The sequence below is a fragment of the Leptodactylus fuscus genome, chromosome 2 (assembly GCF_031893055.1).
Source record: "Leptodactylus fuscus isolate aLepFus1 chromosome 2, aLepFus1.hap2, whole genome shotgun sequence".
Taxonomy (NCBI): Eukaryota; Metazoa; Chordata; class Amphibia; order Anura; family Leptodactylidae; genus Leptodactylus; species Leptodactylus fuscus.
Genome location: NC_134266.1, coordinates 162844886 through 162871868, shown reverse-complemented (window position 1 = coordinate 162871868; position 26983 = coordinate 162844886). Strand labels below are relative to the sequence as shown.

The 26983-nt window shown below is 41.3% G+C and overlaps 1 protein-coding gene across 1 annotated transcript in view; it reads left to right on the top strand.

Moving 5' to 3' along the window:
* Positions 1-3639: 3639 nt before the first annotated feature.
* GPM6B (glycoprotein M6B) overlaps positions 3640-26983 on the top strand; it is a 105606-nt gene continuing 82262 nt past the window's right edge. Inside the window, exon 1 of the mRNA XM_075264979.1 lies at positions 3640-3776. Within this exon, the coding sequence (XP_075121080.1) occupies positions 3773-3776 (4 nt within the window). The 5' untranslated portion in view covers positions 3640-3772. The remainder of the gene's footprint in view (positions 3777-26983) is intronic.

The following is a 26983-nucleotide window of genomic DNA, read 5'->3' as shown; positions in this document are numbered from 1 at the left end:
AAGGGTGTGGGGCCCACCCAGGGATTCAGTGGTACCCCAGCCAGTCAGTCTGAGTGTGTATTATAAGATCAAATTCAATGAACTTCCCCTTTAAGAGTCATAATGTGTGCTCTAATAACATATCTCATACTACAAACAGAAGGTATAGACTAATGTCAAAATAATGAAATGCAAATGGTAGCAGTTCGGTACCAAATAGACCTATAACCTATATAATGAGTCCAAATTACATGAAGGAAGTAAACAGCTGACAATGACGATAATTGTGTGGCGATGTAATAAATAAAGACAATGTATACACTTCACTTCTGTCCTTGAGTGATCATTTGTATCAAGAAAACATGTCTCAAGTTACTGACTAAACATTTGCTTGTGTAAATATAAAAAGTGTATCATTACAAGATAGAACTCTATGAACTTAAAGAGCCAAAACCCCAAAGATAAAACTAACTTAAAAATTAAATAAAAAGAAGCTTGATGCTTATTGCCTATGTTAATATGGAGACACACAAAAATGGCGCCCTAGTAGTTCATTTTGGAGATTAGTTCCATATGATCTAGTTCAGCGTTTCCCAAACTTTTTGAGTCAAGGAGCACTATTCAGGACAGAAATTCTGTAGGAAGCACTTATAGCAACATATTTTACCTAAAACCTACATAGATGCCAAAGATAATGAGCGATATTAACGATGCGGGGGGGATTTGTAACGAATTTATATTAGATATTACATTTTGTTCGTGGAAGACTTTTGGCGCATTTGGCGTCACTAACTCTTCCACAAACTCTTCAGCCTGTTGAATTATTTCAGCACCAGTAATCTCTCCAACACTGCAATTGAAAAGTCGTATCACCCAAATCTGGTTCTGGATAATCAAAACATCCATGTTTTAACTTTTTAATTTTTTTTTTTAAATGTAGATTGTGAGCCCCATATAGGGATCACAATGTACTTTTTTCTTTTTTCTATCAGTATGTCTTTGTAGAATGGGAGGAAATCCACACAAACATGGGGAGAACATACAAACTCCTTGCAGATGTTGTTCCTGGTGGGAATCGAACCCAGGACTTCAGTGCTGCAATCCTAACCACTGAGCCACCGTGTTGCCCCTGACTTTTTAACATGATATTTGAACATACCTGTTAGATGTTGAAGCCGCTGCTCCTACTGGAGGGTCTGTGTCAGTGGTATTAACTGCTTTTCTGAAGGATCCAGTCTTTAACCAGCGATCCATTGCTGAACAACCAAATTAGGAATGTTTTTCAAATAACAAGTGGCGAATAACTGCAAATACTGCGCAAACTAAACTGACACAGCAAGGATCGAGTGACCGCACAATACGAGCGTGAAAGATGACTAAAGCACTTCCATCCGTAGGTTAGTTTGTTCAGAGAATATACGAAACCGGCATATTAAGCCGGAAAGGGTGGTCTGAGACCAGTTTGGAAGTGCCGCACTGACCGTGAAGCGTTAATCCGGCCTCGTATATATTCACTGAACAGACCGTAGTGCTGCGCAGGTAGAAAATTAGGAGTGCATGTGAACCAGTATTTTGGTTTTGAAGTCCTTTCACATTTATCTATTTTTTTATTGTTGACCATTTATTGTCGCCATATCGCGGAGCACTTGGTGTTCCCCGGAGCACAGTTTGGGAAACTCTGATCTAGTTCAATCAATAGGTGGGTTCACTTAGTTCTTAATTTCTCTGGCTCTGGGATACGGCTGAGAACATAGATCTAGCCTGTTATACAAAGGATGAGCTATTATATACAGTATATGCCTTTATAGGAATTATATTTAATATGTCTCATCATTATCAATATTTTAAACGGACAATCACTTATACCACAAACTAGCAGCACCAACTTTAATAACATTTTCTGTATCATGTGACTTGTGAATTCAATGAACTATTGAACCAAGACTACGGTCACAACAGTGTTAGGTGACCAGTTGGGGATTCCATCCCCCATTCTGCTTGAAAAATAAAGTCAGCTGTCTAAAATCTATGGGCAACAATAGAGTTATTATTTACCTGTGAGAAATTTAAAGAAGACCTTTCACCAACTCAAACTCTTTGTATTAGTCAATAGCTGTAGCTGTTTTTTTTTTTTTTTTCTCTAGTTCCCACCACTCCTGATCATGTCAGTACTATGTATGGTAACCGCAAAACCAGTTTTTTTAAACCAGACACAGAGTACTGCATGTCCGACTCTGTAGAAATACCGGTTTTCACCGGTATGCAAATGAGTTCTCTCACAGCAATGGGGGCGGCCCACAGGCCACAAGAAAATGGCTGCTTACTTACTGTGTTAGAGCTCTGCCAGTGAGACACAAGTAGACTGCGCAGGCGTCGGAGTTGACCCAGACGGAAGACGACGAGAGAAGGGGAGGATGCAGCTGAAGATGGAGGCGTCGCTGGAGAGAGTTCTCTGGCAGCAGTGGAGATGCTCCCATTGCCGTTTCAGCGCTGGGGTCAGCCCCCATTGCTGCGAGAGAACTCATTTGCATACCGGTAAAAAAACGGTATTTCTACGGAAAGGTGGGCCGGAGGCGACTGAGCAAGGTAATTGGCTTTTTGCACAAAATCTGCATGAATTGGGCATAACAAATAATCATAAAGCCCCATAGCACAACTTGTAAGGGGATACTGGAATAACATACATAGTGATGTTACAGCACACAAAATGCACATAGTGATGTTCCAGTTCAGTGATAATGCACACATCAATCTCATACTACATGCACACTGATGGAATAGTATTGGGGTAATATTATTTATTTATTTATTATGCTTACTTGTATAGCGCCATCATATTCCGCAGCGCTTACAGACATTGACAGTCACTGTCCCATATAGGGCTCACAATCTACAGTCCCTATCAGTATGTCTTTGGCGTGTGGGAGGAAACCGGAGTACCCGGAGGAAACCCATGCAAACACGGGGAGAACATACAAACTCCTTGCAGATATTGTCCTTGGCGGAATTCGATCCCAGGACTCCAGCGCTGCATACTACATTGCTAATGCACACAGTCATGGAATAGTATTGGGGTTATACACAAAGTGATGTAACAATTCAGTAATGATGCACACATCAATCTCATACTACTACATTGAATATAGGGGTAATACACACAGTGATGTCACAGTTCAGTAATAATGCACACAGCAAGCTCACATTACATTGATAATGCACACAGTCATGGAATAGTATTGGGGTAATACACACTACACATTGATAATACACACTGATGGAATAGTATAGGGGTAATACACACAGTGATGTCACAGTTCAGTTGTAATGGACAGTATGATAATAATGCACAAAGTGATGTCCCAGTACAGACAGAATGTTCACAATGATATCCTAGTATAGCAATACCTAGGTAAATATAATGGACCATCTATAAAGATGAATATTTCTTGATACTGGAGGGTCCTGAACAACTGAATGGGTTAAATCTCTGCAGCCCCTCCTCACGTGCACATAGAGCACAAGCCTCGAATACATTTCCTATAAACCGTACATTAAAAAATCTGTCAGTGTAGCTCCACGGTGACGTCATAGGGTCTAACTGCTGCAAGCACCGCCCCTCAGCAGGGCTGCATGACGTCACAGGCCCGCCTCCCCCTGCGCTGCAGAGCTTGTCAGGCAGCCCGGGCTATTACATCTCCAATGAAGTGAGAGCAAGCGGCAACATCTCGTACTATCCGGAGCGGCACACAGGACACTGACAGGGCAGACAAGGAGGCGCAGGACCGGGCACATCATGGGTAAGTGCCGGGACACCTCTCTGTCTTGTGCCTCTAAAGCCTCCCCTTCTCTCTGCAGGCTTCCCCCGCATACACCAACCACTAGCCCTCCATTACTCAGGCTAACTTTCCAAACTTTCACTGCAGGGGTATGTGCCAGGTGAGGGGGTACCAGCAGTGCCATCACCCTCCCCTGAGATCCAGGCTTTACTGGTCCTGGGCACCACAAGGGACTGTTATGTACTAATATTCTATGAAGCAGTGATTTACTAGAGCTGTGACATATCCAAGCCTATCCTAGTGGGGAGGGGGGTGGTCCCGTATTAACTCTTCCAGCTCTTCTCAGGGCTTTAGGGCTTATACACATATCCGTTTTATACTGCGAGAAATGTCCATGTTATTCACAGACTGGGTGGGAATGACCCCTTGATGGTAATGGGGGTATAACCAATAAAGACTATGTGCCTGTGAGTATCATGGATGGCACACGGATGCCACTGCCTGGACCCAGAAATATTACTCTGACAGGTGGAAACATAGTTGTTTTTTCACGTCCGGGAAAAATGAATCAAATGTGAACAGCACAAGATCTGAAAATGAGTAGGATCATCTGTTATCCATTTCTAACAGTGACATCATACATTTGTATAACCCAACACGTGAATGAGCCCTAAGTAATATGACCAGATAGCAGCACTGGTCGTCTAACGTCATAATAAAGTGTATTCTCAATTAGGCTACATTTACACAACCAAAGTGCAAACCGGCTGTGAAAAACTTACTACTTTCACTGCCATCTTGCACCCAAGGAGCGGCCATTATCCCGAAACCCCCGTATATTAGAGTGTATAGAGGGATCTATGAAAACTGACAAAAATAGGGACAACATGACCTATATTTTGGCAGTCCCGTTAGCGCACTCCATCAAAGTAACAGTCATGTGAATAACCCCTATTCACTTGAATTGATTTCATGTGTGAAGTATAGGTTAAGTCCCCAAGTAATGATGTCGTCTTGTAAGGGGGTGCTGTATATGGTGGAAACCACACTCTATAGGGCTGGAGTCACACGTGCAGTTGTGATGCTTTTTTTTTTTTGGAAGCCATTAGCAGATCTAAAAGTAAAAACAGAAGTAAAAAGTTTTACTTGCTGTGTGGCTTGGCTAAAAAACTGCATCGAAAACTGCCTGTGTGATTCTAGCTTAGTAATGAGGGACTGACGTTTCATACAGAGCAGCACAGAGAAAAAGTTTGATGTTAACATAGCTGATAGAAGTCAAAAAAGTAAAAGTAAATAGATGCGACTTATTCCTGACCTATAGTGTGTATATGCCACATAGCTGAGATCGTGTCCATATTTCACTTGGTTTATTTGGTATTCCTACCATGGCGTTACATATGAAGTTCTTTGGTCTCGGTCCATTCTATTCACATATTTTCTCCTCTTCACTATTTGTATGACACAGTGACAGTCTGATGTTATTGAGGGTCGGACAGAATCCTATTCTTCTGCTTCACATAAGACATTTCTGTGATTCTGGCTTGTTCTGGGTGTCCCCTGCAAGTGGTCTCTGTGCAGTGATCTAAAGCTGCTATATGGAATTTCTCTACACAGCAGGTTTCTGACCAGTTCCTAATGCATTCATTGCGGCCTGACGTGACCCATTGTCTAAACAATGCCTTGTCTTTTTTGGGGAGCATAGTTAAAGATGTTGTGTGACGTTTCGAGCAGTCCACCTGCTGACAAGTAAAAATGGGATTAGAAGCACAGGGGCTGGGATTATGAGAATACTCTGGTGCTCTGCTGCAAGTTGTTAGTTCCCTGGTGGGACAGTCACACAAGTTGACAGAAAATTGCAGGGTTATCAGTTTTGCATGGAACTCAATGGGGTAAATGTAGACATTGAATCTGGACCTGGATTAGTAGATGTCTGTCTTTTTTCTGAAGTAGACGTGGCCATCTGCATTAGATTAACCTTGTCCGCTATGCAGCTGATCAGTGGTGAAAATCGTTCAATGCATCTAAATTTCATCTCATGTATGTGTGCTATATAATGATATAAAGACCTACATATTGTAGACCCCTGCACCATTGGAGGATTGTCCCATGTGACAGTGGAGGGTGTACTCAATTCATGATGAGGTTCTGCCTGGTCATGAGTTAGGCGTGTCCCCCATGGCGAGACTCTACACCAGCTCCTTTACCACAAAAGTGGCGTATATGATGAATAAGTTGCGGATCAATGCCCACCCACTTTCAGAAAGCTGATGAAGTTGGCACAAAAACACCACTAGTTTGCTATTCAATGTTTGAGACTATTTTGTACCAAGAAACTGGCATGAAACTGTAATGAATTCCCCTATTAAATTCCATCTAAGTTTATCAGTAGTGTTATTTTCTATCACTATCCTAGAGTAAGGCATAAAGTATGTTATTGTTTCCATAGGCTGGTAGTCTGCTATCTAGCTGTACTGCGCAGTAATAAGGGTTACATGTGAATACAGTTTACTATGGATATCTGACATGTCTGATGGAACATTTAATCTCCCGGTTAAAATTAAAACCACATATCTGCTTTTTCCATAGAGTATTATTACAGAACCACAATATGTCACGGAGAGGTGAAGAGATCTGATGTGTTCAATAAAACCACTGAGTGCTTTTCCATATGTAGAGCTGTCTTAACAGTTCAGTATTGTCATCATGAAAAACAGCTGGATTGCAAAGTGAGTTGCCATTATTCAGTACAGGGATCTCCGATAGCATTCTGATAGTGAGCCAACATTTTTTTTCTTTCTTTGTAAATGGTAAATTATGACTGAGAAACTACCTGATACATGTAAGGCAGATAAAGTTGTAGTGGGGCTGAGTTTGTGGTCTCACAATGTGTGTTGGCTGATCCTGCCAATTTAGATGGGACCGGCTGACAGTCTAATATGCACGGGGGCAATGCTACCCTCCTCTGATGGCAAATGTCAGGGGAGTTAACTTTTTGCCTGGACGGAAAAGTGCATCACCTTCGTCCCCCTCCCTGTTCAGGATACGAGTCGACTGAGAGAGATGCCAGCTGAACAAGTGCTTGGCCAACAGGTATTGGAGGTATGTCCAGCTTTATATATGTTTTTGACAATCAAAGCTGTCAGAACTCCTATACTTTATTTAAATAAAAAAACAAAAAAGGGTCCTGAGTCACGTAAGGTCCTGGATGAACTTCTAATTGGACTTAGTTTACCCAGTACAGAGAAGTATAAGGGCGCTCACACATTGATCGATATTTGTGTTCCTTGGCCAAATGGCTATTGTAGTGAAAAGCGCTGTCTGGACTGGATTGATGATCTGTGCTGGTGGTGGCTTGTAATGGCAGTCCATGGCATATGAGATATGAAATGTATGTGTTTAGGGATTGTATTGCATACAGTGCACACTAAGATATACATTAGTTTTTATTTTGGGCAACATTGGTCAGATTATACCGGAGAATCTTTAGAGTACTGACACCACCTAACAACATTTCACTCATATCTGAAAAAAATGCTTGGGTTTAAGCTTACATACTACTTCAGTTCTTGGTCTATTATTATTATTATTATTATTATTATTATTATTATTATTATTATTAATTTAATTTTAGACAAAAGTTACTCCACTAATTTCTTCTAGCTGTCATCTCCATTGTTGCGGGCATGTCTGTGAGAAGTCTGGCATCAGTGTAGTTGCTGGATCTTCCTATTCCTGACATGCCATGATGTATTGCACATCCATTGGCCAATGGGAGACACAGTATTGTCTCCAGTATTAACCCTTTTTTTGCCCCCTCAAAGCCAACTATAGCATTATGACTCTATCTGTAACCATAACTATCCTGTGTGTCCTAGGCAAGCAGAACTTTCAGTATAAAATCGATGGAAACCCAGCAGACTCCATTATACTCTCCACATGTAACTGCTGTTTAAGCAGATAGGGTTTCTGTTTTTCAGGTCAAGCGAATCTGAAGAATGGAAAGCCCAAGGATAGTATGAAACTAGTATTATTTGAGATGGCAATGTAAGCTGTATTGCATCCACATATAGGATGGGTACCTTATACATCAAACAAGCCTGTTTCTGTATACAAAAATATTTCAAACATGAATAAAAAGGCAAAGCTTTATACAAAATCATAAAACTTTATACTGAGTGTCGTAAAGGAACAGCAAAGCCTAATGAAAAAAAATTCTTCCTTTATCTTTAGAAGGATGTGCTGATCTAAGTGGTAGATGATTGATTTATCCTAAATGATATTCACTATAACAGCTCATTGTTCGCACACTGGAGGAGGATATGCAGATTGTACATTGTACAGATTGTATTAAAGAGGGGGGTTTCATATCATAAAAGGAAATACATTATGACTTGACATTTTGCCATTTTTCTTTGCGTGAACTACAGGAAAATTTTTATACATGGGGGAATATAGAGCTCATGAAATACACCAGAAACAAGATTTTAAGATGCCTTGGACACTGCAGATTCTTAAAGGGGTTTACTGAGTTTTGAAGTTATCCCCCATTGACAATATGGGGGAATAAAGTAATGATTGGTGACTGTCTAGTTCTTCAGTCCTGATAAGCAGGAGGCCAAGCATGCGCTCTTCTGCTCAATTTGTTCTCTATGGGAGCAACAGAGGTAGCTGAGTGCAGAGCTCATCTCCAGAGAGAATGAATGCAGCAGGGATGGAGTGTTTCTTTAAGCTCATGTGAATCAATTTAAAGGGGTTGTTCAGTTTATACAATTAAAGGTATTGAGTTAAATGTTATGGTTTATATAATGAAAAACGATATATTTTTCCAATCTACTTTCTGTATCACGCTTATGGAAATCTCTGTTTGCTTTCATTCTGCTTCTACTGAATAAAAATCAGTTTATGGTCATGTGATATACGGCCCATGGTCATGTGATGTACACACAGGTGCACAGCTCGTTATAGTCACAGCACAGTAATTAGACACCCATCTGTTAACGAGGTGTGTACATCACATGACCATGGACTGTATATCACGTGACCATGGACTGTATATCACGTGACCATGGACTGTATATCACGTGACATGGACTGTATATCACGTGACCATGGAGTGAAGGTAAACAATTTGGCAGCAAGCAGAGATCTAGAAAAAAAGCAAGGAATTGATACAGACAGTATATTGCAACATTGTACAACTTACAACAACAAACAATAACATTTGTCTGAACAAATAGGACAACTCCTATGATTGCTTTAAACTGCAGTACTAGACACAGCCTATGGACAAGAGTGACAGTATTTCTAGCAATATAGCAGACCCTTAATCCAGACTCCCCTTATAATAGAAAATGACTTACCCCAGTTCAGTCTGACATTCCTGGTTTTGTACACTTAATAGTTTTTCAGTCCATTACACGATTGCCCAAACGAAAAATGATAGATGCCTAGAAAGCAAACCAGTTGCTTCTCAATTGTTCCTCTCCAATAATGCCTCTCTTGGCTGGCGTCCATTGTTTTCAAACCCAACAGCTGTCTTTTATAGCCACATATTAACGTTAAATAAGAGTTAGTGTGTCAAGGCAGGGGCTGCAGATTCTGATGTGTAGGCTGTAATAACAATCTTGACAACCATATCTCAGGCTTAAGTCAGCTTGAAATATGACGATGTATATAAAGAAGTATAACTACACGAGGCCCTGTATGGTGATATGTGGGTAGGAAAGTAGTAAAGCTGACCTCTTCAGAATTTAATCTGCCCACTTGTTTCATGGCATTACTTATAAAATAACCACATAACACACTTACAAATTCCGGTATGGTTGACTTATTTTTTTTAAGGGTGTGTTAACCTAACACCAGTGTTCTGTATTTTCCATGTTTTGAGGTTTCCAAGGAATTTTACCCAATACTGGCTACACTTCTGCTGCTTCCTTTTTGTAATGTCAGTGGTGAAAAGTATTACTTTTTGCTGAGTGTCAGAAAAAATGTTCAAGTATCGTCCATTAAATGTAACCACAAACCGATAGTGTGTTGTTACAAAACCACCTAAAATCTGAATATTTTCCTTGCTTGTATTTGACAGACGTAGATGTTTCTGGTCAATGGTTTGACACTTCTACTAGTTGTAATATACATGTCTCTGGGGTACATGTAAATAGGTTTGCTTCACAGTCCTTTCTTTCCCGTTAGGATAAATGGCTATTGGCTAGCCTATCTGAGAATGGAGCGCCCCATAGTACACAGCTCTACATATTGCACTGTTGTAGCTGGACTAATGTGGTCGCGGCTGTTTAATCTGACTGTCTGGCTGAATTGTCTGTTTGAATGGAATCTTGGCTTTTGTTCACAACATGGTGTAATTCTCTCACAGTACCCGGTCATGTGATGCCATTGTCCTGGATGGGATAGTTCACATGGGAAACTGTCACTTTGACAGACCCTTTAACACTGCCACAGCATAGCAGAATATACATTAGCTGAAGGCACTGACTGTGCATGCAAAGGCGTCCTGTGCCATTAATTCCCGTTCTTACTTGGTTAACTGGTTGCCAAAGACATAGATTATTCCCTTCAAAAATCTTTTAGTTAAGATCTTCTTTGGGTAGTCTTGTTGTGTGATGACCCTCATAAGTATATTGCTGCTGACTTTTACCAGATTGCCTTTACTTACCTTTTTCATTTAGCCAGATGTCACAATAATCCTCTATGAGAAGCTTGGATTTCTCCATAATCTGGCGGTTGAGGTTCTACCTTACCATTAGCACATAGAAGGATTTTCTGTACTTATATGCCACATGCATATGGAAACTTTGTGAAATTGAATCAACTGTATAATTCTAATTAAATAGAAACTCCAGATAAAATGGATACACTACCCCATCCCCTATTCATATGCATGTTCTGTTAAAGAAGACCTTTCACCACCTCCAGCATCTCCAGGTCTTTGGATACTTCAATAGGTAGCACTCCACTGATTCCAGCACAGTTGGAATTTTCTTTCTCTAGCCTCTACCATTCCTGAGCAATCAGTACCCATAGTTTAAGCTTCCAATATGGTAGTTAGGCTCTACTATCAGATGGGTGGTGCTGGGATGGAGGAGACCCATGGGTACCATCCGCCTGACAGTTGAGGACCTAATTAGCATATTGGATACAGATTGCTGAAGAATGTTGGGGGCTGAGTTACTGGTGAAGAGATTATTAAAGAATGCAAACAGTTGGTGGAGGTGTCAAAAGGTCACCTTTAAGGAGAGCAGGGTAAGCCATATCAGACTGCTAGGTCAGCAGCATATATCTGTGGAGAACAAAATTATTGGAAGCTGTTGAAATTAAACATGTCCTTTCCTTTCAATTTATCAAAGTTGGCTAGTTTAGGATATGTGTCCAGTGTGCAAGCAGTGAGGGTCCAACCATGGAACTCCTATTACTCACTAGGGAAACAGTCTTCCTCCATTTTATATGGACTTTCTTTAATGATAATGGGGTGGCATCTTCTCTCCACCTTGAATCTGTCTATAAAGTACATGATGTTCTTATAGCATGACGCCTATCAGATTACGGTTCTCTCTTTCTTTCTTTCTTTCTTTCTTTCTTTCTTTCTTTCTTTCTTTCTTTCTTTCTTTCTTTCTTTCTTTCTTTCTTTCTTTCTTTCTTTCTTTCTTTCTTTCTTTCTTTCTTTCTTTCTTTCTTCCGTACTTCCTTCCTTCCTCTCTTCTCTCTCACTTTCTTCTCCTTTCTCCCTTCTCTCTTCTTTAAAAAAAAAATTAAAAAAAATTACGATTTACCCATTATTATCAGTAAAGAATAACCTCTTTTAATTTGTCTACCAATAATGAATTTTACCAAAATTTCAGTATAGACTATACTGGAGAGCGCCCCTCAGTTATTGTCTATTATTTCCTGTTGTTTATATAGTGCCAAGATATTCTGCAGCGTTGTTCACAGATTAGAATCACATCAGTGTTTGTCTCCTATGGGACTCTTAATCTAATCCTGTTTTTGGAGTGTGGGAATTCCACACAAGTTCATGAAGAACATGTAAACTCCATGCACATGTTGCCCTTGCTCATATTCAGATCCGCAACCCAAGTGCTGCAGGACCGTATGGTAACCTAACCACTATGAGTTTACTTCTCATATGGAAGCAGTCATCGCATATTATATTGTATGGCTTGCAGTGATATACATTACAGGCACACAGACTATGGGGCAGATAAACTAATAAATATGAGCCAGAATTCTGGAGGAACTGGGGTACATGAATTACACCTCCATTTTCTGTATCTTATTTATTTATTCAGCTTGCTTATATAGTGGCGTCATATTCTGTAGCACATTACAGAGTTATTGTCAACACTGTACCAAGTAGGCTTTACAATCGAAATTCCCAACTGGTATATCTTTGAATTGCGGGTGAAAGCCAGAGTACCTGAAGGGAACCCATGTAAACTCCTTGCAGATGTTGTTCTTGGCTGGATACAAACCCAGGGCTCCTGCTGCCCAACGTTGTAGACTCTTTATAAGAGTTTGTGTGCCTTGTACGACATGGAGCATATTGGCAAAGGGTGTGAGGCTTAATATGCTAAACTGTGAGGCAGACATTTCCCCAACATTTTGGATGTTGCGCCAAAATGTCAGCTAATAAGTGGTAAAAAGTTAGATTAGATAGTGTAAAATCGTACCAGACTATCAAACAGTATTAAACACTTTGGAAAATCTGGTGCAGTTTAGGACTGCCTAGTCTAAGGGTAAGTTTACATGGGTTTTTTTGGTCAGGATTTTGAGGCCGCATCTCAAAATCCTGACCAAAAAGACAACTCCCATTGAAATCAATGGGAGACGGTCAGGTCTTTTTTCCACGAGCTGTTTGTTCCAGCTCTCGGAAAAAGAAGCGAAGAGCTCATTCTTCAGGCCGGTTTGCCTCGCGAATTGGTCTGAAGACACTCCCTCCTCCGGACTATTGGGCCTAATCCGGAGCGGAGTGCGTGACTAGATGCCAGTGCAGTGCACCAGCATTCAGTTGCGGCTACCTGTTTTTTGGTCCGGAACCTGGATGCATGAAATCATCCAGGTTCATTTGCATATTGACAAAATGGCGATATCTTGGCATTGGAGATGCAGATTCATAAGGGGAAGACATTGTTTAATTCAGGTGACCCCCACCTATCTGAGCACTGGGTTGCTGGATATGCTGGGATCTGGTGACAGACAACTTTTAAAGATTCTTTGTCTCGAAGAATACAGAGGGCTTACCTGTGATGTATATTGATGACCTATGCCTAAAGGGATTCTACCATTAAAACTTCTTTTTTTGTGGATAAGACATCGGAATAACCTTTAGAAAGGCTATTCGTCTCTTACCTTTAGATGTGATCTCCGCCGCGCCGTTCCTTAGAAATACAGTTTTTTACCGGTATGTAAATTAGTTCTCTGGCAGCGATGGGGGCGGGCCCCAGCGCTGAATATGCGATGGGGGCATCCCCACTGATGCTCGAGAACACGATCCAGCGACGCCTCTATCTTCGGCTGGATCCTCCCCTTCTCTGTCTTCCTCCTGCGTCACCTCCGACGCCTGCGCAGTTGGCTCTGCCAGTGAGCCACTAGTAGAGCCGATTGCTAATGCCGGCGGCCATTTTTGGGAGGCCGCTCTTGCTCTTGTAGTTCAATGCAGGAGCGGCCTCCCAAAAATGTCCGCCAGACGACATTCGCACTCGGCTCTGCTGGTGTCTCACTGACAGAGCCAACTGCGCAGGCGTTGCAGGTGACGCAGGAGGAAGACGACAGAGAGGGGGAGGATCCAGTCGAAGATAGAGGCGTTGCAGGATTGTGTTCTTGAGCAGCACTGGGGCCTGCCCCCATTGCTGCGAGAGAACTAATTTACATACCGGTAAAAACTGGTATTTCTAAGGAACGGCGCGGCGGCGATCACAGCTAAAGGTAAGAGACGAATAGCCTTACTAAAGGTTATTCGGACGTCTTAGCCACAAAAAGAGGTTTTAATGGTAGAATCTCTTTAATATAGGTGATCAGTATGTGATGGGGGGGGGGGGGTCTGACACAACAGACCCTCCCCGATGTTCAGCTGTCTGAAGAGACCACGACACTCCTTTCCATTAAAAATAATGAGTGGCCTTATAAAGATTTCATGCATTCTATCTGGGCTTATTTTTTGCCTTTTTAATTTGGTTTAAGGATGTTAACCTATATATAATACTAAATTTTAGAAACAAAAATGTATTTGAAAACATTTGTAAAATGTCTTCATGATTTCTGTGACATGAACTGCGTTGGTTTTCCGCTGACTCTTTTGACAATGTAGCAGTTTTTATACATAGACCTCTTTGTGCTCTTTGTTTATAATGTTCTATCAGATTCTTGCAATCACTTCTGCTTTAAACAAGTATCTTTTTCTGTAAGAGAATAATGGGGGTATTGAATGCAGATAGATGGTGAGTCTCTCGTTCATTGTCCTTGGTTCTCTAAAGCTGATATGAGCAACACCAACAGCATTAAAGCGACGTCATGTATCTATAGGTGGAATGTTAAAGGGAGTGTGTCACCAGATTTCTTCATATGCAGCTATTAGCAGTGGTGTGTAGGCCAATTTATAAGCTTTTTAACCCTTTCCTGACATGTCGGAATAATACAGGAAATTTCATGACTTTTTAAACATTGCTTCACTCAGGAGTGAAGACCTTAGCCACTGGGTCTGAGAGTGGAGACCCAGCAGCAATGTCCGCAGTCAGAGACTAGTCATAGCCATAAGTGTTGGTACCCCTGAAATTTTTCCAGAAAATGAAGTGTTTCTCCCAGAAAATAATTGCAATTACACGTTTTGTTATGCACATTTTTATTTACTTTGTTTGTATTAGAACACCACTAAAACCAGAGGGGAAAAAAAGGCAAAACTTATCTAATTTCACACACAACTCCAAAACTGTACCAAACAAAATTGCAGACAACCTAAACTCAATATTTGGTTGCACGCCGTTTGGAAGAAATAACTGAAATCAGCCACTTCGTATAATCATCAACAAGCTTCTTATACCTCTCAACCTCAATTCTGGACCCCTCTTCTCTTCCAAACTTCTCTCATACTTGAAGGGTGCTTTCTCCCAACAGCAATTTTAAGATCTCCCATAGGTGTTTAATGGGATTTAGATCTGGTTTCTTTGCTGGCCACTTCTGCAGCCATTTCTGGGTGCTACGTGAAGTACGTTTGGGGTAATTCTCTTGCTGGAAGATCCATGACTTGGGACACAAACCAAGCTTTCTGACACTTGGAAGCTTTTTGGTATTAGAGGCAGCAAAACAACCCCAAAACTTCTTTGAACCTTCACTATATTAGACTGTTGGCACTGTGTTCTTTACTTGGTAGGCCTCATTCTGTTTTTGGTAAACTGTAGAATGATATGTCTCACAAATAAGCTCTATCTTGGTCTCAACTGTCCACAAGACATTTTCCCAGAAGTATTTTGGCTAACCCATGTATTTTTTGGCAAACTGCAGTCTAGCTTTTTATGTCTGTGTAAGCAGTGGGATCCTCCTGGGTCTCCTGCAATAGGGTTTCATTTCATTCACATTTCGACAGTTTGCAGTGACACTGATGCACCCTGAGCCTTCAGGACAGCTTGAATTTGTTTGGAACCTTACTGGGGCTGCTTATCCACCATTCAGACTACTTTGTGTTGCAAACTTTCATCAATTTCTCTCTTCCATCCATGTCCAGAGAGATTAGCTACAGTGCCATGGGTTGTAAACTTTTTGATGATGTTGCGCACCATGGACAAAGGAACATAAAGATCTCTGGAGATGGACTTGAACCTTGAGATTGATGATGTTTTTTCACAATTTTGACTCTGATTTGGTGTTTTGTTTTTTTTTGTTTGTTGCCCACACCTGTTACTTGCCACAGGTTAATTTGAACAAGCATCACATGCTTGAAATAGGTAATTGCCCACAATTTTGATAAGGTGTCAACAATTTTGTCTGACCCATTTTTGTGTGGAATTATGCCCAATTTGTCTTTTTTTTTTTTTTTTTTTCTATAACAAAACATGTGTAATGGCCATGATTGTATATGATTTTAAGCATTAAATCCTTTAGAAGCCCTGGTCAATTGCATAAGGCATTTCAATAGCAGCAGTGAACATGTTCCACCATATTGACAGTAACTGCCTCTCCTTCTGAGCGTGATGGGGCGTGATCTATTTCTATGACAGCCACAAGCCTATTGAAGGCTCCCAGGCCCGCCATTAGTATTGTTCTATTACATTCTGCCTTGCAACATTTAATAAAAGTGAAGAAATATTACACTTCAATACATATTGCATGAACAATCAGATTCCACAGGGATCTAATAATAATGGTAAAAAAAATTATTACCTATAAAAAGAAATTAACAAAAATAATAAACACATTAGATATCCCCATCTTCAAAAATGTAAACTGTAAAAATACAAAAATAATTAAATAAATATGGTGAATACTATAGCAGGGGGAAAAAATCAAAATGGCTGAAACTGAAAACCGAATTTAAAAAAATGATCAGAATGTCAGCTATTCCCCAAAAAGTTAAAAGTACAAAAAACTAGAACTTGCCCCTCAAAAAGACTCCTTACATAACTGTAAATGGAAATATTATAAAAAAAAGTTATGGGTGTTAAAATATGTCACTGAAAGAAATTTGTGTTTTTCAACGTATTGTATTTTTGTAATGGTATTCAAGTCTGTTCAGGCTTCTCCATGTGCCTGCTGTTAGTTAATACTTGCTAGTGAGGCTTCTGTGCTCTGATTGTTTCTGTTGGATTCCTGAGCTTCAGACCTTGGCTTCTTTTCTGATTTGGTCTTTGACTGATTCTCTTGGATTTGATCTTGGCTTAGATTTTGCTTTCTTGGTTTGTCCTACATTATGAGTATTGTTGAGGGTTCTGTGTTGACTTCAGAATGTAGAGTATCTATTTCTTACAATAAACTTCCTGGGCAATAACCTGGGTCCAAATCCAGCTCTAGTCCAACCTGCATTGCCGCAGGCTCTGGTGAAGACATTTGGGTTGCTTTAGTCCTGTTACTCTATGCAGTGTGAGACTTGTGTAGCTTGTTGTACTGGTCTCTGATATCTGTCAGTTTCTGAACTTTTTGCTTCTAATTACATCTCTAACATGTAATACGGTTAACATTTTCCTCTTTCTTTAGTTTTCGATTTCCCCCTACTTTCACTCTTTCATCCATTTCTTTTTATTATATCTCCATAACCTTGCTGGCTGGGTCTGTCGAGGGGTCTCCCAGGGTCGTTCCGGCCCGCTTTGTGCAGTCTTGTTTTGTATGTTTGCACCTTCTGTACTATTGGTCTGTTTCAGACCTTGTTGTATTATTATAAAAATTACAATAAAAAAATTTGAATGGGGGGGGGTTTAAACTGTCACTTTATACGATAAGTTGTTCTGCTCCATATAGGCCGCTAAAAATAGCGGTTACATGTGGAGCGCATCACATCCCATTAACTATAACAGGGTCTATTGTTTTTAAACTTAAAGCAGCAGATGAAAAAGCAGGCCATGCAGGATGCTCTTCTCACAACCTCTGTGCTAAATATCCGAGTCCAAGAAGGTGATCTGCTTTTCTAAGCCAACAGCTCCCACCATAAAACGTATCCATGTTGTGAGGCGAAACTTCAAAGGATGCAATTCGCATACCAGTTGTAAGTGGTGCAACAGAGTCCACACAGGAATCCACCTACTGAAGGGGTTGTCCAGTCAGACAAATACTGGAAACTGGACAACCCCTTTAACCTTGGAGAAATCGAGCCCCAGCTAACCTTTCTTGTGCTACAGCGATGTTTGTTTGCAGAAATAAAGCTTTTATTCTGTATGCAAATAGTCTAAATGGTGTATTGGGTGCATGCCCGAGCCTGCAGACTCCCTTTGATTTTTATTACATCAGCTATGTGATACTTTATATTACTTTCATTCTCCATTAAAGGGCTTGTCCCATCTCAAGGATCCTATCTATACTGGTAGCTTATGTAAATTGAAGACTTTTTCTAAATATATTGCTTTAGAAATGCTGCTTTGTTTACCAGCTATGTGAACTTATTTCTCCCATTGTTTTCTTTGCTATAACCAAGGATCTGTGAGATAGGACAAGTGCCGTTAACTACTCAATGCCAGCAGGACAATCAGTTCAGCTAATTGCAGTTTGCTTATTAAGCTGAGTGTCCTCTCTCTATGTAAACACCCAGATAACACTGAGTCCATTCTATACAAGCATGTGCATATTATCTGATCTGCATAAGTATTGTGACACCTCAGTGTCCTGTTCAGCAAGAGAGGGTGGGAGGAGGGTAGAAATGCAGGAACTGAGAATAAGAGACTGCTGAAACTGTGAAATGAAGAAATCTTTTTAATGCTTTCTGTGAATGGTGATACTTCAGTGTTGCTAAAAAAAAAACAACAAAACACTCCCTTTGATGTTTATTACATCAGCTATGTGATTCTTTATATTGCTTTCATTCTCCTTTAAAGGGGTTGTCTCATCTCAAGGATCCTATCTATGCTGGTAGCTTATGTGAAATGGAAGACTTTTCTTAAATAAAGAACATACCGTAATTGTATTCTTCTAGATAAGTGGAATATGTTTGTGCTGTATACATAGATTATTATAGGTCCCTCATTGAGATTAGGTTTCCTTTGCTGAACACACAAAGCTGTCTATTACTATGATCTGGTCCATCATTTTCTGCTATGGGCTATTGTTTTATGCCAGCATTCTTATGAAGATGGTAGGAGTGCGTTTTCCCCTTTCCTCCTTCCTAAAGAATGCTTATAGATTTGCTCACAGTTGTCATTCAGTGTGTGTGGGTGTCAGCCATCAGCTGCTGGTAACTAGCAGAAAAATGTTCTTGTTTCTATGACAAATTAGGAAAACAGGCTCTAGAAATAAAATGCCGGGTAATTTTATTTGTTCTGGAGGTAGTTGTTAGTTTGGACTGAAAACAGGGGGAGGCTAATTCTTAATCATACTGTTAACTCTTCTGCTTCGTGGAATGCCTTGAAAAATGGAAATGTGGAGCATGTGGCACTGAATGAAAGCATGGTTAATGGGCGTTAATGGGCTTCAGATGCTGCTAAAGAAATTCTCACAGATGCATAAGGAAATAAATAAAACTTGAATCTATTAAATCCAGCCCACATGTAAGCGTATATTGTGGCTGCTTACTTAGCATACATTTATACTCCATCAGTTGGATACCCTGAAGATATTTGTCCATGGAGGGGGTAAATCTGAAAAGAATTTGGGATGGTCCCTTGTTCTCGGAAGAGAAATGCCTTACATAAGCATCAAGATGCAAATCTCTGGTTAGAAGATGGTTGTATGTCATCTTAATTATTGTACACTTTACCTTGCTTACCATTAATTTGGCCACGACCCTTTTAAATCATGACACTCTTACAATATGACTAAGGGTTGGGCGATCCTCACAAGATGAATCTCATGAGGTTTGTCCAGCGGTTTTGTTTGAACCAAACACTGCCAAACCAAAACTGCTATTGATGTGACGTATAGATGCAAGCGGTGCAACACCACATGACCGCTGAGACCCAATCAAAGGCCTCGGTGGTCCCTGGAAACAGGCAGCAGGGAGTTGTGCTGGAACCCAGAAGAGATTGGTAACACTGTTTTTATGTTTGCTCACCTCCCCTAGTCCTCATTATACCTTAGAGTCTGAAAAGAATAATATCCGCTTCAGTTTGGACGAGTCCAAACCAAACAAATCTGTAAATATTGAAGTAACCAGTGTGAACCAAATCATGTCTGTTATCCTGGTTGATGTTCAGTTTCTGTTATTTTTGGATTAATCTCCCTATTCTACTTACTATACTTTAAGCTTTCTGCTCCTCTCTTCAGACGCCTGCTATTATTGTCTTCAGCTCTGTGCAGACCTGCTGCATTGAGCCAGAAGAACAGAGCAGGAGAGAACTGCGGCGGAACAAGGATGGGTAAATGTCTGCAAAGTTTCAGAAACTCTTCTTTTATAGTAAGGGTTGAGATTTATTGACACAGTCTTAAAATTGGACAGTATGAAACTAGCCGAGACACAGACTGTACAAGTTTAACTACAGTGGTGCATGCTGTGTGATGTATTTGATGCATCTTGACAGACTCTTTTATCTCTAAACAATCATTATTATGTATTACAATATATAGTGGAATAAGAAAGGCTGGACTCACATCAGAGCTTAGTGTCCATTAAGGGATTCTGTCCCTCGTTACGCTTGAAAAATAATTATTTCCACAAGCAGTATTTTTCTCTCTGCGTTTTTAGGAGGAATCCCGGCAGACCCCATAATACTAAGTGCAACCAATTACTATGTAAACTACAGTAAACCAGCGTTTCAATCTACTGGCCATTGGCATACAGGTGAAATACATTGTAAGGGCTCGTTCACATCTGCGCCGGCACTCCGTACTTCAGGTTTCCGTTTCCTGCATAAAACAGAGCAGGAGACGGAAACCTGCAGGAGGCTGGAAGCTGTCTGGCCGTGAGCGGCAGTGAGTGTTTTAGGCTCTCCGCCGCGAAACCGGGTTTTATAATCCAGACACAGTCGGACATGCAGTACTCTGTGTCCGGATTAAAAAAACCGGTTTCGCGGCGGAGAGCCTAAAACGCTCACTGCCGCTCACGGCCGGACCCGGTCTATGGTTTCTGTCTTCTGGCATGCAGAAGACGGAAACCATAGAACGGAGACCCTGAACGCAGGTGTGAACCTAGCGTAACATGTATTACTAATTACTGTAATTAAAAAACTGTATACAGTTCTTCAGTAAAAAAAAAAAGCATCATGCAGACCAAGCCTTAGGCTAGGTTCCCACTAGCACTGAGCTCTTTGTCATTCAGGTCTTCCGGAAGCCTGAATGATGGAAAGCTTGTCTGCTAAAATTGCAGTTACCCACGGACCCTATAGACCAGACCTGGGCAATGTGCAGTCCGCGGGCCACATCCGGCCCTCTGCCTTGTTCTGTCCGGCCCCCATAGCTTTTGGAAGTTTGTTCAAGGACCCATGATGACGTCATCACAGCCTATCACCAGGATAGGCTATGACTCGTTAGTGGGCGGAGCCACACGGGACTGTGTGCTTGCTGCAAGCTGCTGGCAATGGAGGCTGCTGGATGATAAAGAAGAGAGACGAGACAGCATGTGTGAGCAAGAGGTGGGAACTAGGGGCAGATGTAGGGGGGCAGTTAAACTGAATGCACAATGGAGGGGGGACATCAAACTAGGGGGCAGATGGACGGTGACATTAAACTGGGGAAGCTGGAGGAGGATATTAAACCATAGGGGGTAGCTGGAGGGGGACATGTGTACCTCTAGTTGCCCCCAGTTTAATGTCCAACTATCCCCACTGTTTATTGTCCCCCTCCAGCTGCCCAGTTTAATGTCCCCTCTAGTTTCTGTTAGCTTATACTGGGGCAGAGGGACTTAATACTGTGGGACATTTGGAGGGAAATGTTATAATGTGGGGGTGTATAATGTTAGGGTGACTGTAGGAGGATTATACTTTGTGGGGGCGCATGGAAAGATGATTGGGAATGGGCGGAGTCTGCATAAAAGTAGGTGGCTAAATTTGCTGTGACGCGTATGGCCCTCTAGAACCGTTACAATTTCTCATGTGGCCCCATGGGAAAGTTAATTGCCCACTCCTGCTATAGACTATATAAGAGAGGCCGTATTTCTGCCTTTTTTTTTTTTTTTATTGAAACCAGCAGAGGAAAGTTCTAAAAGTAATCTGTCAAGGATACCATCTCTCTGCCAATTATTGATGGAGTCTGCGACAATGTGAACTTAGCCTCACTGGGTGGTTTTTCATTGTTGTTCAGGAATCCTTAATAATTTATTTATTTTTTTGTTTAGAAGTAGCATTCTGATAACTTTCCACTGTCCTGCAAATCACTGTCTGTCCCAAGTATGTAATGGCTGCCCGTCGACAAACCTTGTTGCACAAAGCTGATGGAGACTAAAATGGGTTCTTTAGGAGTCTATCATTGCTTGTGTTACTTCTTCCGGGGTTTTATATGTGACAAACCCAGGGATTCTGACCCCGAGTCATATCATTGGAACCAGCATATAGTTCCTAAGTTGCTTTGTCTTCTCTTCTGAGAAGTCCTATAAATTTGATGCAGGCTTTCTCATCCTACTACTGACTACAGTGAAGAAGAAACCGTTGATCATATTATGCATCGGGTAAGACAAAGATTGTATGAAAGATATCAGACTGTTCTGATGAAAATCTGGATTCCTAGTCTTTAAAATGGCAAATGAATCTAATTTATTTGATTGATTTCATGGCCCTAATTTTCCAATAGACTGCATCAATCATGAACGTCTTAATTGTTATTAAATGCACATATTTCCAGAGAGATACAGAATTGTTGCTGTATAATTTTCCATAAAGATAACATCAGGGTTTTCTGATCTGAAGCATTTACAGATGTGGAGTGACAGGCTAAGTAAATGTCTGCTCTTTCTTAACTGGAAGGGAAGTTGGTAGTAAAGGAAAGAAACTATAACATTTGTCCTATGCAGTTTATGATGATGGTTGCTGTGACAGGGTTTCAGAGGCCGGATCATTGAACTTCCTCGTCATGCTATAAATATGGTCAGTTTAACTAAGTGTAACTAAACTTTTGCGTAGCTTCAGATTTTCTGGTAGCGTCTTTACTTTATTTTGTATGTATTATACTGTATCAAGAAATTTTGTCTCATTTCCGTAAAACCTTGCACTTCTTTATTTTTTTTCCCCTAGGTTCCCTATTGAGTGCTGTACACTGCTTTCTCACTGCAGTATGGTGTATGGAGTCTTCTATAATACAAGGGAGTTGGGGAGGGGGTCACTTCAAACAGAAATTTCTCTGAAAGTTTAGAACAAGACATGGCTTTCAGCTTTCATATGACGCAAAGATTGCAGTTCTACCTGTACAATTTCCAGAGCTATTTCGCCACTTGAAAACACAATTGGGATTGGGAGCAACTGCAGCCGTATATAAGTATACCAGTCACAGCTTTTGGGGTTTTTTTTTCCAGCTGGTGCGAACTCTACAAAATTTACAACTAGAGCTGTGAGCTTGGAGTCATATGAAAGTTGAATCACATTCTTAATTTGGCACCAGGAGCACTGTAATGTTTCGGAATGCTGAAGATAACACATATCATTTGAAGCAATCCCTCCAGCCTCAGCTTTCCTGCCTTAAAGGGAATCTATCATTCGGAAAACACATTTTTAACTAATGGCATGTTGGAATAACCTTTAAAAAAGGCTATTCTACTCCTACCTTTCTATTCCTATGCTTCTCCCTGACGTTTCTGCAAAATTCTGTTTCTTCTATTATGCAAATTAGGATCACGGAGCACCCGGGGCTTGTGTAGCAGACCACTAGAAAACTGCCACCCGGATATGCGCAGTCGGCTCTGCCTGAACCCAAAGTGGCAGAGCCATTTGCGCATGCGTTTGGCTTGATATATGTACAGCACTGCGTCCGGTGCCTGTGAAAAGCATAAGTTCTGGCGAAGAGGAGGAGGGGAGTGATCAGAAGCATAAAAGGGGCGGTGGAGGGTTATGACGCAGGGGGGTGCTCGAAGCATTGAGACAGCTATTTTAATTGCCAGGGAAACCTTTGGTTAAAGATTAGCTAAACTTTCGGATAACTTTTTGATTTTCTGGCAGTATTTGTGTCATTTAATACATTTTTGCAATATACTTTATTAACCAGTTTTGTCAGTTTACCCTTTTAAATCTTTGTCTGAAGTATGGTTTCCCTCTCGTCCCTAGTCCTTAGTATCATATTCCTTTAAATCTTGGTCCTCAGCATGACTCCCTTTCTTATTCCTGGTTCTTAGTATGGCTACCCCCTCATTCCTAGATCCATACATGACTCCCCTTTCAATTCCCCCCCCCCCTTCCTTCATTGCTAACCTCTACCATACTTGTTGAAATTTTATAGGCCAAAATCTATACTCTAAAGCCTACCTAGAATCCTCCAAGAATGCTCATTTTGTGTGGGATATACATAAACTCTGACCTTTTTGAAGCCCAGGTGCTTGGATTGACTCAGCAAAATTGGGACGGTTTGCCTGTATACTTCATATATACTGCACCACAGTAGCAGATTGTAGTCTCCACTGTCTATCAATCGCACATGGACCATGACCTGGGCGCTCTGCTTCACTGTGACGCTAACAAGGCTCTTGCTTGCTGCAGTCCAGTGAAATATATATGTGTGTGTGTGTGTGTGTGTGTGTGTGTAATATATATTCAGGGGCGTAACTACCATAGAGGCAGCGGTGGCGGCTGCCACAGGGCCCTGGCCATTAGGGGGCCCAGTGACAGCCGCTACCGCTGCTTTTTTTTTTTTTTTTTTTTAAATAGGCCGTTAGGGCCCCTATTCACTTGCCGATCCGATATTATGGTGTGAAGAGAGCAGAGGCCACTATGGGGGATAATACTGTGTGCAGGGGCCACTATGGAGGATAATACTGCGTGCAGGGGCCAGTGAGGGACATAATACTGTGTGCAGGGGCCAGTAAGGGACATAATACTGTGTGCAGGGCTTACTAAGGGACATAATAGAGTGCGGAGGAGGGGGGTCGGTCGAGCTCTTCGACGTCGGTGTCGGTTGGGGGGGGGGGGGCCATGTCAAAAGTTCGCCACGGGTCCCCGCCATTCCTAGTTACGCCACTGTATATATTATATACTGTATAATTCTCACAGTGTATGGAAACCTAATGTGTGGTCTTTTCAAAGGGTTTTCTAATGGAATATTTGCTCAAAAACCTGGTCTATACTTGGATAAGGGGTGTCCTGGTTGTAGGGTGACCGACTTCACTTCTATTAAATTGTAGGGAAGCTACAGCCAAAATGCTCACTTAGGCACAAGCTATATGCATACACGTTCAGTTTGGCTGGCCATTCATGTGCTGCTAACAGAGATGGTGAAGTATCTCACTGAAGACAAAAGGATGGGGCAATGAAATTCAACATCCAATTCAGTCAACTTGAACCTTCTTTCCCAATCTGTCCCTTTTTTTTTTTTTTTTAAACCATGAGCTTCTTCAGACATCAATTTAAAGGCCGCGTGACTTTTTTTTTTCAAGCAGACCTCACACGACAGCATTAAAGGGGTATTCCCACCTCAAACTCATCAGTCTTTACTGCTGTAAAATCTTCTTTCTTCCTGGTTTCTTGCATCATTTGGTGGGCAGGGTTTCACATGCAACCTGCCGTTTAGCTCCGCCCCCAAATTCACATGTAGCTCCGCCCACCCATATTGGACTATGAAGTACAGGCAGCAGCAACTCCATTCTGTGTTACATACAGAGACTGCCTGTCTCTGCCATAATGAACACAATTGAATTAGCTAGCATGAATTAGCTAATCCTCTCCTCTATCTGCTAACAGGAAGCTAGGTCACGTGGTGTACACACAGGAATAGCTAGATACACAGGCTCGCTCCCTGCACTTAGCCCCTCCTCCCTCCCCCCTCAGAGCAGCAGATACATCACTTGACTCATGAGCACATAAGTCAGGGCTGTGGCCACAAAGAATTGAACAAAGTAACATGGTGGACAAACAAAGCAGTTTTGTTGAAGAAGTGTATTTAGGAAAAGTCTTACATCCACATTAACAAGCAGTATAGATAGGATCCTTGTGATGGGACAACCTCTTTAAATTCACTGTCAGTGAATGGGGGCTATTCACATGACCATTATTTTGATGGTCTGTTGTTTTCATGGATTCCTCCATGCATTCATTTGTATGGGGGCATCCGTGAAAATGGGTGCCCCTTGGATGTCTGAACATAGCCTAAGAATCAGCATTTCCTAGCAAAGAAGCAGTTCGCAAATTCCAGTCTTGGAGTTGCACAATATCTGCACTAGTTAGAACACGTGTAGTTAAGTGGTAGAATACTTGTGCTAACTACTCTGCTCCTTACTAACCAGTAGCACTATTTGCTATTAAGCTACAATTGGATCTAAAACAATAATATGCACTCTTGGCTGTGGTGTGACATACTAGTGTCTGTACTGCTCTTATCGAAAATTTCTGAAATGTGATAAAAACTACACAATTTTTGGGTGCCTTCATTGAAAAGTCATTTGTGCCAAATAACAGATCTGTATTCCATTAAAGGGATTTTACCATTAAAATCAATTTTTTTTTCTCGTTGACACATAGGAATAGCCTTAAGAAAGGCTATTCTTCTCCTACCTTTAGATGTCTTCTCCGCGCTGCCATTCGGTATAAATCCCGGTTTTCGTCGGTATGCAAATGAGTTCTCTCGCAGCACTGGGGGAGGGCCCCAGGGCTCAAACAGCCCTGGGGGCATCCCCAATGCTGCGAGAGAACTCTCCAGCGATGCCTCCATCTTCTTCAGGAAAGTCCTCTTCACGTGTCTTCTACCGGCACAGGCGGTCAAACTTCTTGGCCTCGGGCAGAGCCGACTGCGCATGCCCACAAGCCACAAGAAAATGGCCGCTTACTTACTATGTAAGCGGCCATTTTTCTTGTGGCCACGGGAGGTGCAGTCAGCTCTGCCCAAGGCCTAGAAGTTTGACCGCCTGCGCCGCAAGAAAACACAAAGAGAGGCCATTCCTGAAGGCTAAGGAGGCGTCGCTGGAGAATTCTCTCGCAGCATTGGGGACGCCCCCAGTGCTGTGAGAGAACTCATTTGCATACCGATGAAAACCAGGATTTATGCAGAACAGCAGCGCGGAGAGGAATAGCCTTTCTTAAGAAAGACCATACAATGTGAAATATCTGAATTATTCTACTTGACTTCTGTCATTATCATCTAAGACTACAACCTTAACTGTGAACAAGTCATTCATTAAATGGTCATTGGAAATCCCTAATTTATAGCTGGCTTAAGAATGTAAGTGATGGCTACGCTTAGTAATAGTCTTAATATACATAAGTAAGCTGTGAACAAAATGGCAGGGAGAATTTTCAAGTGGCAGAACCTTGTATGTCATATCTTTCAGCATGTTATTAAGATTTTGATAGTTGAGTAATCTTGGTTAGCTTTGTTCAGTTATAGGCTTAACACTCCATTTATTTCAGTATGGTGCGGAGTAGGAATAGGTTTCAATTACTGCAACCACTTACTTGCTCTCTGCTGATATCCGCTGTAGATGGAGAGAGATTGCTTTAATTCAGTTAACCTTTTTCCTA